Consider the following 14,308-nt stretch of genomic DNA (forward strand, 5'->3'; position numbering starts at 1 on the left):
TATGCATGCTACACTTTATTTTATATGTGGGTTGGGTAGATTTTCAAAAAAGGAGGTTGGAGCTTAACGTTTTCTTTCATTGAGAATCTGACGTTGACACAGGCAATCGCGGTATGGAAATTCAAGTCTGCATGCACCCAGGTAAACACTAGCGCTGTCTGACAGCACATCTGTCGTGAAATCTTTTATTAATAGTAAAGCAACAGTCTGTGAAACAAAAGCGTCCAGAACAGACTAATCAACAAAGAACCATGACTGGAGCATCGCGTCTGACCTGCGTAACACCACCTCCGGCATCCTGCAGTGAGTCGTCTGCGTTACTGTTAACTGCCTGATTTGCCGTCAGCATAGAGCTCTTTCTCGTGGAAGGGAAAATAATTATGCTTTGCGAAAGGAAGGAGCTGTCTGACAGCATGCAGGAGGTTAACTCTACCCGCGCAGCGAGGTGTAGAAGTTCCTGACGACATCACAGAAGAGGCGGCCGGAGTCGGTGGCGGGCTGGCACGAGGACGCCAATACATCGAACTTGAGTCCGGTGCTGCACGTGGCCAGGGTCAGGTTTCCTCTGTTGCACCGGAAGTACGTGGTACATGTGGCGTCACTGAAGTTGGGGTACGAGAAGTTGACGACGTCACTGGGGCACAGGAAAGGCTGTCCGTTGGAGCACTGGGTGGTTGCTGGAAGAGAAATTCATTGTAAGAAGCCTATTCGAGCAGCCAGTCAACCTGCCAGACCTAATGTTGACCTACAATACGCTTGCTGATTGGATGTCTGATTTTAAAGGGACTGTCATACAATGAAAGGCACTGTGATATAAAATATTTGTCGTAGGGAATGGTTCTGTGCATTATGCATAAAATAATTTTTGATTGTGATTTGTCATCTCTCTACGAAAAGCTGCTAGAAAAAATGGCAGACGTCTGACAAGAATGAGTACAAATTTGGCGTGACTTGCTGATGCTGAAAGTTTTTGCATGAATGATTTTTATTTATTATATATGAAGGTCGGACACAGTCCGCTTAAAGAATAGACTTCACAAGGCAAACCAGTTTTCTGCCTCCTTTTTTTATTTCTTCTCGACCTTCCCAATCTTCCGTTAAAAGAGAAGAAAATTTTTAGAATTTTGATCTGAGCTGAAAGAACGTGAATTTTTTTTTTAATGGACTGACTTTGATTTTCACAACGATTTCCATAGTAAGGAGATTGACAGCGACACTGGTAGCTGTTTACACCGTCGATGCACGTTCCGCCATTGAGGCAAGGCCTTGAGGCACATTCATCGATATCTGCAAAATATAAACATGTTTGATATCGCAACTGCTCTCCTTCACACTTGATCGACGAAAGTCCGAGGATTGCACGAAATGTAAAAGCTAAGAACGTGAAGATTGGGGGTGGGGAGAGGGAAAAAAACCCCGTACAAAGTACACACGTTCGTCTCCAGAAAATAATTCAAAGACAGGTAGATGGTCTCGCAGCTGTAATGTTTGTGTATGTGTGTGCACATGTCATAATTTCAGTTACGAGTTTATTTAATAATGACCGTAATGACTAGGGTATGTAAAACCCTCTCCTTCACACGTCTTGTGATAAATCGTGTTGATTTGTTAGTGACAGGCCCGGGGCAGTCTTGAACCGTCAACCTTTTGCTCTCAAGTCGAGTGCATTAGCGGCTGCCCTAGAGACTGGCGCTCAAAAGTCTATAAATAAAAGTAAACACTTTAGGTTTTATCTCTCCACAAGTCTTGAAATAACATTGGAGCAGCCCAGAAGGGTCTGCGTGCATAGGCGTCGGGGCCAGCTTAGAAGGTACACGGTTCGATGCTTGCCTACGTCTGTAACTAGATAACTCCCTCACTAGCCTGCCGACTGATTCATCAGGGGAGGCAAAAATTGAGGGAGATGATAAGGCAACTCTTTCCACGCGCCCTGTCCCAACTTCTTGGAGCTCACTTTCTGTGCGGCCACCATTGTCTCAGACTTCAACCTTTCACCTTGTTACAATGTTATCATTTTAGTCAACATGTTTATTAATTAATGTTTAAAAAAAACCTGCAAAACTCACTGATTTGACAGTTTATTCCAGTGAAGCCGGGTGCACAGGAACACGAGTATGTTGAGGACAGGTTGATGCAGACACCATTGTTTACACAGGGGTTTGAAGAGCAGAAGTTGTTGACTGGAACTGGAAACAGCAATGTGTGTTATGTGCACGCTTTTAATTAGTCGTTATATCTTTAAAGGAGGGTCCAGGATATAGAATGTATGCACCTAATACGAATATATACATTAGCCACCTTGAGTTATAAAAACTACTGAAAACAAAAATAATGTGTAATACATTGTAACTGGTGCATCAAATGTCTTACAAAATATATTTTGTGTACCAATACAGTGGAACCTCGGTCAACGAACTTAATCCGTTCTGGAAAGCTGTTCGTTATCCGAAATGTTCGTTATCCGAAACAATGTTTTCCATAAGAAATAAAGGAAATAGATTTAATTGGTTCCCAGCCCCTGTTGACTCGCTAATATTTGAAAGTTACAGGCTATATAGGTATTTGTTTTAATGAGAACAGTTATAATGCAGTATAAATGGAGTTAAATAAACATAAAAACATTAACGAAAGCATTTAAACATAAGAAAACTCGCCGTTTTGACGGCGTGGGTGGAAGCAGGTGTGGGGAGGAAGGGGTGGAATTACTGCTTTGATTCCCCCTCCATGAGCACACGTGACATTATAAAATCGGGGGTGACTTCACTTTTCTGTAGCTTTGAGGTTAAAGGAAAAAATTTGTCCAGTGTCTGTTGCTTCTGACTTTTTTGTAAAACTCTTCGGTAATACAACATCACACATCCGACAGACGCATGCCACCTTCATACTTTGAAATCGTTTCCTTTTTCAATTCATTTGTTGGCCGCTTCCTTGTCATTACCTCGCTACTATTAATTGCTTTTAATCTTCTTTGGAGCCATGATTGAGGATTATCTTATTAAAATAAAGCATAACAATCACTAAATAAGAAGGATGCACACAGATAAGTAACGACCGATCGTAACTGTGTCTCGAGCGCGAATGATGACATGCTGGTCGGTCACGTGAGGTTCACGTGGCTGTTCGTTATCCGAAATTTTGTTCGCTATCCGAGACAAACTTTTAACGAAATTTTTGTTCGTTAACCGAAATATTCGCTATCCGAGGCGTTCGTTAACCGAGGTTCCACTGTACTCTCAACAAACACATACACACAAATAATCAACAGATGATGCTATAGTGGTATCTCGGCACTCGACCACAATCCGTTCTAGAAAGCTGATCTAATTACATAAAACACCAACTCCCACTACCTTACTTATCTGAAAACAAAATACAATCGGGTGAGTATTTAAATAGCAGGTAACTTGTCCGGATGGACGAATGTACTAAGAAAGCAAGGCGGTTGAGCAAAGCTTGATTCTCACCGACATTCTCGCAGTACAGGCCGGTTCGGCTGGGTGGGCAGGAGCACGAAAAGGTCACACTCCCAGTTGGTATGCATGTGCCAGAGTTACATAGGCTGTCTCCATAAAGAGCACAAACTTGTAAAGAAAAAAAAGTAAATCATTTTAGTTTTTCTTCTTAAAATGTTTTACGACGAGTTTTCTTTTAATCATTAATTTTATTCTTAAATTCATGTTAATATATGTTCTGGCCCAAATGACATGTTCTCGATTTTTCATTACTTTTTGATTATTTTCTCATGTGTAGCTTATCTCTGTACTTTCCACTAATTTCATATATTATTCACTGTATTTCAATTTCTTAAGATTAAGAGCCTGGATATTGTGGGAGGTCACAGGAAAAATAATCTCGGAACTCCCTTTGTATCTTCGGGAAATCTGTGAACCTGTGAACCTTTGACCTGATCTCTCACGTTTCTCTTGATTCTTCTGGCTACTCACCATTATCTGGAAAAAGGAAAGGATCATAAAGAACACATTAAAATGCTTAAACTACACGACTACACAATATGATAAGAAGCAGCAATATCTCGTGAGATGTCCACCAAAGAGCAAAGCCATTTAATGATTGATTTGTATATTGGAAAAAAGTTGCACGCTAGTAGACCTTTAAGTCTCACACCAGTGATTCCAGACATTCTCTCTGTTCCATTCTTATTTTTACGCGTGTCATAACTTCCCCATGTAATTAAAACGAGTAGCATTGATATTTCATGTCTTTCTATCATCAATTTTTAAAAACTTTGGTCCTAAGTTCAGCCTTATCAAAAGCACGTTTTAAGAAAGCGACCGATGAAGACGATAAACAAACCAATACCTGGAGTGTCACACAGAGTTCCAGAAAATCCAGATGGACAGATACACCTGTAGCCAGAGGTCAGGTTCTCGCAGGTGCCACGAACACAGGGATTGGACGCACAGGAGTTGACAGCTGTAGCAGATTCAGACCAACGGTAGGTGAGAACTGATGTTTTCATGAACAGATACTACAGGAGGTATTCAAAAGCGGAAAGTAAACAAACAATCGACGACAGAGAGAAAGAAATGGGTGTGTATGTGAAGGGAAGTAATGGAGCAGACAAGCTGGAAATATAAAAGGAAATGGAGATGTGTGTGTGTGAGAGAGAAAGAGAAAGAGAAAGAGAAACTTTTGTATTGCTGCATCTCCGAGAGAAAAGAGGAAATTTCAATAAATTCAATAGAATAAAAAGCAAAGAAAGAGGCAAAATTTAAACAGCTGTAAAACATAGAAATCCCTTTTTCTGACACGAAAATAAAAATTTTACGAGAAGACTTTTCTTTGTATTCCTACCAAAGGACTGGCAACATGCAGGGCAGCAGTGAGAAAGCCTAATCACAAGAGACATGGTAGTTATATACAGTATACTCTACACAGTCGTACGTGTTTGGCAGGTTTCACCAGTGAAGCCAGCCGGGCAGGTGCATCTGTATCCAGGAAGGGCGCTGATCACAAAACAGGTGCCACCGTTTTGACATGTACTGGAGGTGCACTGAGCTGTAGAAACAAAAGGACAAAACAACAGTTTTTATTATTTTAAGAAACCGAGTCAAAATATTTGTATATCATAGTGAATGAGTTAGCAAAATTGTTTTTTCTGCTTTGGGAAATGGATAGCTGCTCATAAAGTAAGTGGACTGATTGACAAGTGCAAGAGTACACTACAAATAACCTGTCCGTAAAGTTCTGACACAGGTGGGGAAGGGGTGTGTGTGTAGGTGGCTTGTTTACGAAGATTTGGAGAACTACTTACTTGCAGGGAATTCAAAGTAGCGATTGAAAAAACAAAACAAAAACAAAAACTTGCACTCTTGTAGGACTTCACGTACAATGGACACAATCACTGTTATGATCTTCCTCGGTTTTCACATTCTTCCCTCAAATCTTGTCCAAACTATAGAAATCATTTGGCTTAACAGCTTTACATATTTTAAAAATACGTTGTGTCCCTGCTACTGTATCCGTTAGTTTATATAGATGCGGCTGTGTCTGAGGCTAAACCGTCTAGAAAACTCATTTTAACTAAAAGAAGGAAGACATAAAAATGAACAATAAATCCTTACGTGGATTCTGGCACTGGGCTCCAGTATAGCCAGATGGACAGTTACACAGGTAGCCAGAGACTGTGTTGACACAAGTACCGTAGACACAAGGATTTGATGAGCATGCACTGACACCTGTAACAGCATTGTTTATTAATATACAATAGGTTTGTACTGGAGCACTTCTAACGGTTCTTAATATGACATGGAAGTCAGCACGGAAAAAGTGTACTAATTGACTACTTTGGTGACATGCCATTTAAACACAGTATGCTGTGCTCAAAAGAAGCCCTGGTGAAGCATTAAATTTAGCAAATTTACAAGTGACACAAATTAGCTCAGAATTTTAATAATAATAATCATAATAATAACAACTAATAATCACGTCCAAAAAGAATAATGCTCTCAACTTCTAAGACAAGTAGGAGACATGGACAAAATACAAAGGTGGAAGGAGAAACAACTATGCAAGTAATAAAACACAAATACAAAAACACAAAGAGGAATCGGGGAACAAACATGGAGCATGTATTCCCTAACTCCGAGAGAAGATGAAAGAGAAAATCTTGAGTTCTTCGCGAAAGAAAATCTTTCGTTCGTATTTCACAAATTACTATTTCATAATGAATTAAACCCATGCATTAATTACTAATTTCGCACGTGGGCTAGTCTTTTCATTCTAGGGATCTGGTAGATGTCACCAATGAAGCCGGAAATGGGTAGAGGGCACTTACACTGGTATCCAGGTGAGTTGTTCATGAGAGTACAGGTAGTACCGCTCGGACAGGGGTTGAGACTGCACTGAGCTGTAGGAATAAATATAAATTAACACAAACATAATTCCACATTAAGCACATGCGTTAAACGTTTTCTTTTCATCATTAAAGTCTAGCCTGTGTTTAAAGTAAAAGTCCTCAAATTATTCTAGTGTCTGTATAATACAAAATATAGTCTTCAATAGCAACACTTTTTTTTCCAACTAAAACTTTCTTCCTCTTTTAAGTTCCAGCACTTGTGTCACACTAATTGCTAGAAGGACTGTTTTCTTTTACATCCGCTTGTTCTCTCTCACCCCGAGTTTACTATCTGAAGCAGAAGGACGAAACGAGAGGAAACGGGTGGCGATGGCTGTGAAAATCGTGGGTACAACACTAAATTAGCATAAATTAGCAGGTGGAGCAGGTAGCCTCTGCAGCTCTCACGGTGAGGTGCAGTAAGGGATTAAAGAAAACAGAATTTTGCCAGACTTACTTTGTTCGCAGTAACGGCCTGTGTACGCTGCTTGGCAACCGCAGACATATCCTCTGGCGTCGGTGGTGGACGCCTGGCAAAGTCCGCCATTCTGACAGGGAGAGGACGAACAGGGACCTGACATGACAAGATCATAGCTGTGATGTATGTCTGTGTTCAGGTGTTATTTGAGTACGTGCCAGGTTTTTTCCGAATGCATAAAAACGTTTGCAGCTTCACACACTATGAAAAAATAAACAAATAACGATCACACAAATAATAAGATGTCGTTTATGGAATACGTTCAGAAGTAGGGTGAGCGCTGTTCATGAAGGCAACAAAGGTCACTGACATGGTATGTGTGAATGTGTCTGAGTGTAGACCTGTAAAGAAAGATTTTCGCACTTTCGTTAATACGAGATCTTCATACGATCTTCAGAATAATAGTAGGCCATAAAGAGCCTGTTAAGAAAAATCACACAATAGTGGTATGCATCTTTATCTGTGGTATGCATCAGTGGTATGCATCTTTATCTGTGACCTCACACACCCACACACACACACACTGCACAGAGCATAAAAAGTATACGCAGTGGAGCAGAACACGCAGGAGCTCTTATTAACGGAGGTGTAAAAGTCAATCTTTACAGGTCTACGCTCAGATGAAATTGGATCTCTTTCCAACCCCAACTGAAAACAACTGTGATTTTCTAATTTCGAAGGAACTCGTGTTAACCTTTAGCAACATTTCTTCCACTAACGACTATCTAAAGCACGATCTGCAGAGAGAGAGTTGTGTGTATCTGTAGGTCTGACAAAAAGCAGCTCAGTACAAAGACTAGTCTGTCAAGGGTCATGGGTCATTATCTATTAATAGCAACTTGTCCTGATTCTACTATCCCTCTACCACATTAATTAATTTCTGTACTTAATTAATTGTCAATTTTCTTGTTAGTACAGTGCTGAGAAGCAAAGCATTGACGAAGGCTATTCTAAGCAGTGTTTGTAAACATGTTTGGGTGAAATAACCTGGCACGGGGCAGTTGGATCCCGAGGTGCCGTCCCGACAGTAGCACACGTAGCGACCGGCGGCTGTTGCACTGTCGATGCACGTGCCCCCGTTGCTACAGGGACCGCTGAGACAGGCACTTGGTGCTGCAAGCAAGGTGTGTTATACACTGGTGTCAGAAAAGGTAGGAAGGTTTATTATTTTTTCAAGGTGATTGTTTATTTTGTTATTTGTTTGTTTGAGGAATAGCTGAAAGGGCAGAGAAGACTACAGGTGAAGCAAATAACGTGCAAAGCACCTAAATGCAGAAGGTGAGACTACAAGTATAAGACTAACTACAAGAATCTAAGTATAAGTGTCTGTCAGTTCATGGGATGGAGTTGGTGTCCTGGCAAATGACTACAGTCCAAAAATCCACACCCCATGAGCTGAGACAGGGTTATGTTTGACACTTGCAGGTCACTCAGGCCAACGGTAAGCAAAACTAGAGGCTTGTAATACACGAAAAAAACAAAAAACAACCAAACAAACAAACTTGTCAGCAAAAATAAATAAATAAGCAAGTCTTCTAGGTCTAAAGAAAGAACAAGACAAAAACCTATTCCTGTGACCAACAAAGTTAAGAAGCTATGAGAGTCAAAGTGAGACAGTAAGGACATTCCAGAATCTAATCCCACAGGCATACAGATACTCACTTGAGCAGCTGGTTCCGCTAGTGCCATCTGGACACACACAGGTGTAACCTGGACTCAGGTAGGACAGGTAGCAGGACCCAGCACCACACCGGGCTGACACGTCACACTGGGCTGTGACCAGCAAGAGAGAAGGCGACTGTGAGGTTCAAAATCTTCGCATCCAAGACCCTGATCTCAACAGCACCATACTTTATGACAACACCATCTAGCTTACATCTTTATGTCCGTTCTTTCGTTCGTCATTTTTGTCTCATGCTAATTAGCAAAAAATGCAAAGATGTTTGGGTAAATGTATCAGCGCTACAGGTAATCATATCTCTATGTAACTAAACAGACCACAGCTGAGACAAAGCGAGATGGAAAGCACAGAAGATAATTTGAGTATGTACAGACAAAAAAATATCGTCTGAAAGTTTACATGTCTCGCAGTTCTGGCCAGTGAGGTAGGGTGGACACTGGCAGGTGTAGCCGACTCCACTGGCCGTGACATTACACGCCGTGCCATAGGCGCAAGGACTAGAGGAACACGGATCTGCAAGGAACATGTGACATCATTATGAGAAAACACACACACACAGACACACACACACAGATGCACTGACCACTTGCACATCCCCCCTAGCCCCATTGTTGTCGCAGGGGTTGTAAGCCGTAAAGAGACACAAATCTCTACAAAGGAAAAATATTTACTAATCAAATGAACAGAATGACAAGATGGCGGCTGAACGGCGCCTGTACATCCGGGTTGACATGGAGACGAGTAAAGAGAACTCACACTCACAGCCTGTCTGTCCGAACTTACAAGGTTGTGAGCTGTGTGTAGTCTAATTCCTGATTTCAAACAAACCAAAATATTCTTTGTGTGCGGTCACGTAGTGATCGGCCCACGAGCTCCACGCGCAGACGATAAACAAGGGCATTCACTCCAGCGAACTAGTGTAACGGCCCAAAAAAAAACTGAAGTGGATCTCGAGCAAAGGATGAGAGAAGTGAACACGTACTCGTGCTCGTGCAGCGGGTTGAGGTCGTGCCGTCAGGACAGTAACAGATGTAACCACTGGAGTACGAACTACTCCTGAGGCAGGTCGCCCCGGTCCCACAAGGGTTGCTGTTGCAGGGGTTGTAAGCTGCAAAGAGACAAAATATATAAATGTTATAAAAATAGCTTTGGCTTTATCGGATTAATTCAGTTATTCGTCTTTTATCCATTTCAATGTAGCAAATTAACATCTCCGTGTTATTTCCCCACTGGTTCTTCTCTACATCCAAAAATAAGAGTCTCTTTCTATCCAGGCACTTCTCTCTGTCTCTCGCTCGTTCATTCCATGAAGCCCTCCTCAGACACCAGATACACAGAGGTACAAGGGTTCACAAAGCTACATGTACTTGCTCCAGTAACAAAAATTCATAAGCAAACTCTCTGAACATCCACAATAAAAGCAAATAAATAAATAAGTAAATAAATAATTAAATGTTTAAAATCCAGAGAAAAAGATAATAGAAACATGAAGTTGGCGACGTAAAGTCCCATACGTGGAAAAGTTGTTGTTGACATAGATGTCGTGGATTCTGTAAATGTTGGAGAAGTAATAAGTCTTTGCTGGCAGTTGGTTCCCGAGTAGCCGAGGGGACACTGGCATACGTACTGGAGGTTTGTGGCGGAAAAGTCGTACACCAGGCAGGTCCCTCCGTTCAGACAGGGGGAGCTACTGCAAGGTGTGCTGACAGAACCTGAAATCAATCACCCAGCACATAGGTGTCGATAAAAATAGACCACAGGAAGTGACGTTCTTATCGCCTTGAATTGCTTTCTATCATCTACTACGATTGCGAACTCGCAGTTGATTAAACAGTTTCTCAGTTTCTCTGGTTCTCATAATTTATACGAGAAAAAAAGCCAGAAATCCATTTCTCATCTCAGCTGTGATGATTTATTTGTTTGTTTTGTCCTTTTTTTTGCTTATTTAGTATTTTAAAAATTAAAAAATCCCAACCTTATTACAAACGCATTTATTCTCATACTGTGCAAACATAGCATATCTGATGAGATTTACAGATAATCTATAGTAATTGACAAACATTTAATGTTATTTATTTATATAAATTATTAAAATTTATAAATTGCACGACCGCTTTGGTCACCAACCGTTGACATTAGAAATACACAGTAAATACCCACGGTGTTTTATTTCACGAACAATTTTTATCTCTGTGTGAAACCCCTTCTTGATCAAACATATTTTGGCACAATTTTTACCATGATGTTAATATAAAGAATTTGAAGATATATATATATAATTCAAGACTTTTTATATACAATCAAAAAAGCCGTTGAGAGATTGCGGGGAGCATTGCAGACTTACAGAGGTCCATCTTGACATCTTGTGGAAAGTTGCACACGCTGAGTTCCGGGTCAAACTTGAGTCCCTGTGGACAGGCCAACCTGAACAAGAAGCCGTTGGAACAGGAGAGAAAATTGCTGCAGTTTGTGACGTCAACAAATAAGTAATGCGTGGGATCGATCAACACTTCCGCCGGACATGGCTGCTGGCAGCTGACTTGATCCAGAACCAAGTATGCTGAAACAAGAAAAGTACGTTTAGTACATGTATATCGATAAGTCATTTATATTTAAAAAAAATATAAAGGTCACTCTGTGAGTTATCGGTCACTAATGAGGACGTAATGATGTGATCTTGAGACACTTTTTTTAAGGGTGGAACCCATCTCCTCTCTTTACTTAAACCCTTTCCCCAAACTGGTTTGTTAAAAAAAAAAAAAGAAACAAAATGCTGATTCATTCCTAAGAGCCTTGATCACCTAAAACGTTCTTCTCCCATCCCTTTTTAGAAAAAAAATACCGCTAGCGACCCGAGAAATATGTTTAACAATCAGTTTGTATTTTAAATTATCTGTTTAAAAAGCAGTATACACAGCATTAACTAACCAGCGAATACCTGACTGGGTCGCTCTGTTGGAGTTTCTGGGTGGTGCCGTTTGGATAGCTTTGGAATGTGGGGAGTTGTATAGAGGGATCGGCCAGTAAACTGGATATAGGTATTCAGGGTGGAAGGCCCCTATACCCAAAGTCCGCAAGTCACATTTCTCAGAAAGCTGAACCTATATTTCATGCACCTAAAAACAGGCTTTGTCATTAGCAAACGGTGCTCCTTTGTTTGAACTGATTAACACAAGAAACTGCTGAATATTTATTTAATTAGCGACTCAAAAAATCTTTGAAACCTACTCTATCTGAGAACACAAAAGAAAGTTAGATTAAATGTTTAAGCACCCATATCTACCTCAAACAAGGGATTCAAACAAATTATTTACTCTCTTTACTCTAAAAACCTAAAGGAAAATGGGATGAAATGTTTGAGGACCCGGGTCAGTCTGATTTTAGAATGAGAAGGCACTCAGTCCTCAAAATATTGAGATTTACGGACCAATGGGTTTCCAAATAATTATTTAATCATATTATATTGTGACATAATATATGTCCATTGGAAATTGTTTTCACGCTAGCGCCATTGGATGTTCGCAGCTGCTGATGGGAATTAAGTCTCCCTGGCGGGGAACAACGGTCGGCAAACTTGAAATATCGGAGGTGAGTGTCAAGTACACGCTTGTTGCTCGTTCACCTGTGGAGCCAGGAGCCTCCATCAGCTGCTTGGCATCTTTCGCCGGGCAAATAGACCGCGGAGAGCGCCCTCGTTCAACACTCGCGTTGCTAATCGCGTTGTCGTCGCCGCGTGTCAACTTTTTATGTTGCTCCTGATGTCGGTCCCGTTACTCAGGGTGGGATGCTGAGCTCGCTATCAATCTGCAGACTTTTAGTCTTTTTTTATTGTCTTTTTTGATTGTTTTAGGCGGGGTGCTGGCTGTCACTGTGTGTGTGCCTTACAATTATCAAGAAACGAGAGAAATAATTATTAACAGTTAACCGTAGGCTACTTCACATGTCTGCCCAACATTGTTCATTATAAGGATGAAATAGTGAATGTTAGACGAACAGAATAAATGTAATAATTCTACACATTTGCTAAAAGCTGTTGGTGGTTTTAAACTTAAATACACTGTGAGATTGACAGTTGAAAGTGAAATAAAAAGGATATGTATATTAATTTTTTTCAAATTCTCATTAAATAAATTCGTGTGTTGGATTTTTTTAGGGATGTTATAGTATCACCTGAGTTGCTTTTTTTTTTTTTTTGCTTTTCAACCTTTTTTGTACCATTACTTTTTCTCTCAGTGATGTAACTGGCATGGCGTAAAACACTAACAAACAAACAACAATCATTGAATAAAAATGTGACTGGATTCAGTTGTTATTTAACTCTTGGAGTCCCGTTACTGACTGTGCGTCCTCTAAAGAAGATGGCATTAACATTGGAGAAAAAAAGTAGAGAATCAGCGAGAGAAGGACAAAGAATCAGAGAGATGAAGAAAGAAAAAGAGCTGCGAGGACAAGAAGAATGAGTGTACAATGTCCCGCTGGTTGTTTACCTGTAAAGACAGCAGCCAGGAGAGCGCCTAGTCTCATTCTCGACAAAGAATCGGAGCCTTTCAGTCGTTTGAACTGCTGCTGCTGCTGCTGGGTCAGTGCTTCCTGTGGAACTACTTGCTGCAGCTGATTACCACCTGTTGCCGCTGGTGTCCTCGTTCGGTGAGTCCCAGGGATGCTCTGAGCTCCCCCTGCCTCTTGCCGCGACTATAATAAAAAGAACCGGGGTGTGGAGGCCACTCGAAGGGCCTCTAGTTTTGAGGCTGCAGGTAGAGGGTGGCACATGATGGTTTGCTTATTGAATAAGTGTTTGATGAGAACATGAAGAAGACAGCGCGACGACAGCGGAGCCTGCACTTCGTGCGTGTCAGGGAGTCAGGCGGTGCAACGCTTCGCGGATGGACGATACGTGCATCTCAGTGATATTGGATTAGTCAGTAGCTGGCTGGCTGATTGATACACCAGGACCTTCCGACCTGAGAAAATCAATGAGCAGAATGTAGTCATGTTTGTATTGATGCATTTTGTCTATAGTCAAGGATTCATTTCTGTATTACGTATTCATGTCGGCGTTTGTGTATTTATGTATAGGTTCTGGGTGAGTATAGACTCATTATTCTGAGTAAAACTTTCGCTTGCTTAGAAGAAGTTGTTCCGTGATTTATCAGGCAAAAAAAAAAAGAAAAAAAGGTGTGGACCCCGACTTGCAACATGCAATGGCCGATAACCACTGCATCTACAGCCACCACACTGTGTGAAATTCTATTTTTTTTTCTTATTTTTTAAAACCTATGTGTGCCAATGCCCGTGCGAGTTCGCACAAAGTTCTTGGGAACAGTGTTTTATAAGGGTGGAGCCCATCTTCTCTCTCTTATTAAATTGGACAGACTTCTTGTTCACTTTCTATGGTATCGTGACTGTATCGATGTATCCACAGTTCTCGCTAGGCAAAGAGACGAGGTAGGCGACTGCTTTGCTTGCTCTGGGTAGGCGGGGCATTAAATGTCTTCTAAAGACGGTTTTCGGTCCCTGGACTCGGCTTTACAAAGCGAGGCGAGCTTATGAAAGGTGAGAGGGTAAGTAACAAGAAGTGCAGTACCGTTGATTGCCACATGACCCACAGTTCGCGCCTTGTCACGCCGGGCAATCACACCTGCTCTACAGCGTGCACTCGCGCACACCTGTACTGTGCATCGTGTCTTACCTCTGTCTACTTTTTCTGCTTATGCACGCACGCACGCACTTTAGCAAACACATATCTATATATATACGAATGCTTTATAGTCGCGGTCATACTCTCACGAAC

The 14,308-nt window shown here is 41.2% G+C and overlaps 1 protein-coding gene across 2 annotated transcripts; it reads right to left on the reverse strand.

Annotated features, from left to right (window-relative positions):
* Positions 1-169: 169 nt before the first annotated feature.
* On the reverse strand, positions 170-13,410 carry LOC112562728 (fibropellin-1-like). 2 transcript variants are annotated; one of them, XM_025236176.1, is made up of 16 exons: positions 13,005-13,410; positions 10,862-11,077; positions 10,032-10,229; positions 9,500-9,625; positions 8,917-9,030; positions 8,499-8,609; positions 7,824-7,949; positions 6,816-6,932; positions 6,299-6,370; positions 5,586-5,699; positions 4,906-5,019; positions 4,315-4,434; positions 3,465-3,581; positions 2,067-2,186; positions 1,171-1,287; positions 170-677 (listed from the first exon to the last, which is right to left on the reverse strand). In XM_025236176.1, exons 1-16 carry the CDS (start codon positions 13,039-13,041, stop codon positions 430-432), a joined length of 2,067 nt encoding a protein of 688 aa, XP_025091961.1. In that variant the 5' UTR covers positions 13,042-13,410; the 3' UTR covers positions 170-429. The 2 variants fall into 2 exon arrangements, with proteins under 2 accessions (XP_025091961.1, XP_025091962.1); XM_025236177.1 differs by lacking the exon at positions 7,824-7,949 and having other exon boundaries at positions 13,005-13,409.
* Between the last annotated feature and the right edge of the window lie 898 nt (positions 13,411-14,308).

Source organism: Pomacea canaliculata, linkage group LG4 (assembly GCF_003073045.1).
Source record: "Pomacea canaliculata isolate SZHN2017 linkage group LG4, ASM307304v1, whole genome shotgun sequence".
Classification (NCBI taxonomy): domain Eukaryota; kingdom Metazoa; phylum Mollusca; class Gastropoda; order Architaenioglossa; family Ampullariidae; genus Pomacea; species Pomacea canaliculata.

Coding starts and splice junctions, on each gene's coding strand:
- LOC112562728 (XM_025236176.1), bottom strand. CDS start 13,041: ATGAGACTAGGCGCTCTCCTGGCTGCTGTCTTTACAG. Junction 11,078..13,004: donor CCTGGCTGCTGTCTTTACAG/GTAAACAACCAG, acceptor TTCTTGTTTCAG/CATACTTGGTTCTGGATCAA. Junction 6,371..6,815: donor AGGCCGTTACTGCGAACAAA/GTAAGTCTGGCA, acceptor TTATTCCTACAG/CTCAGTGCAGTCTCAACCCC.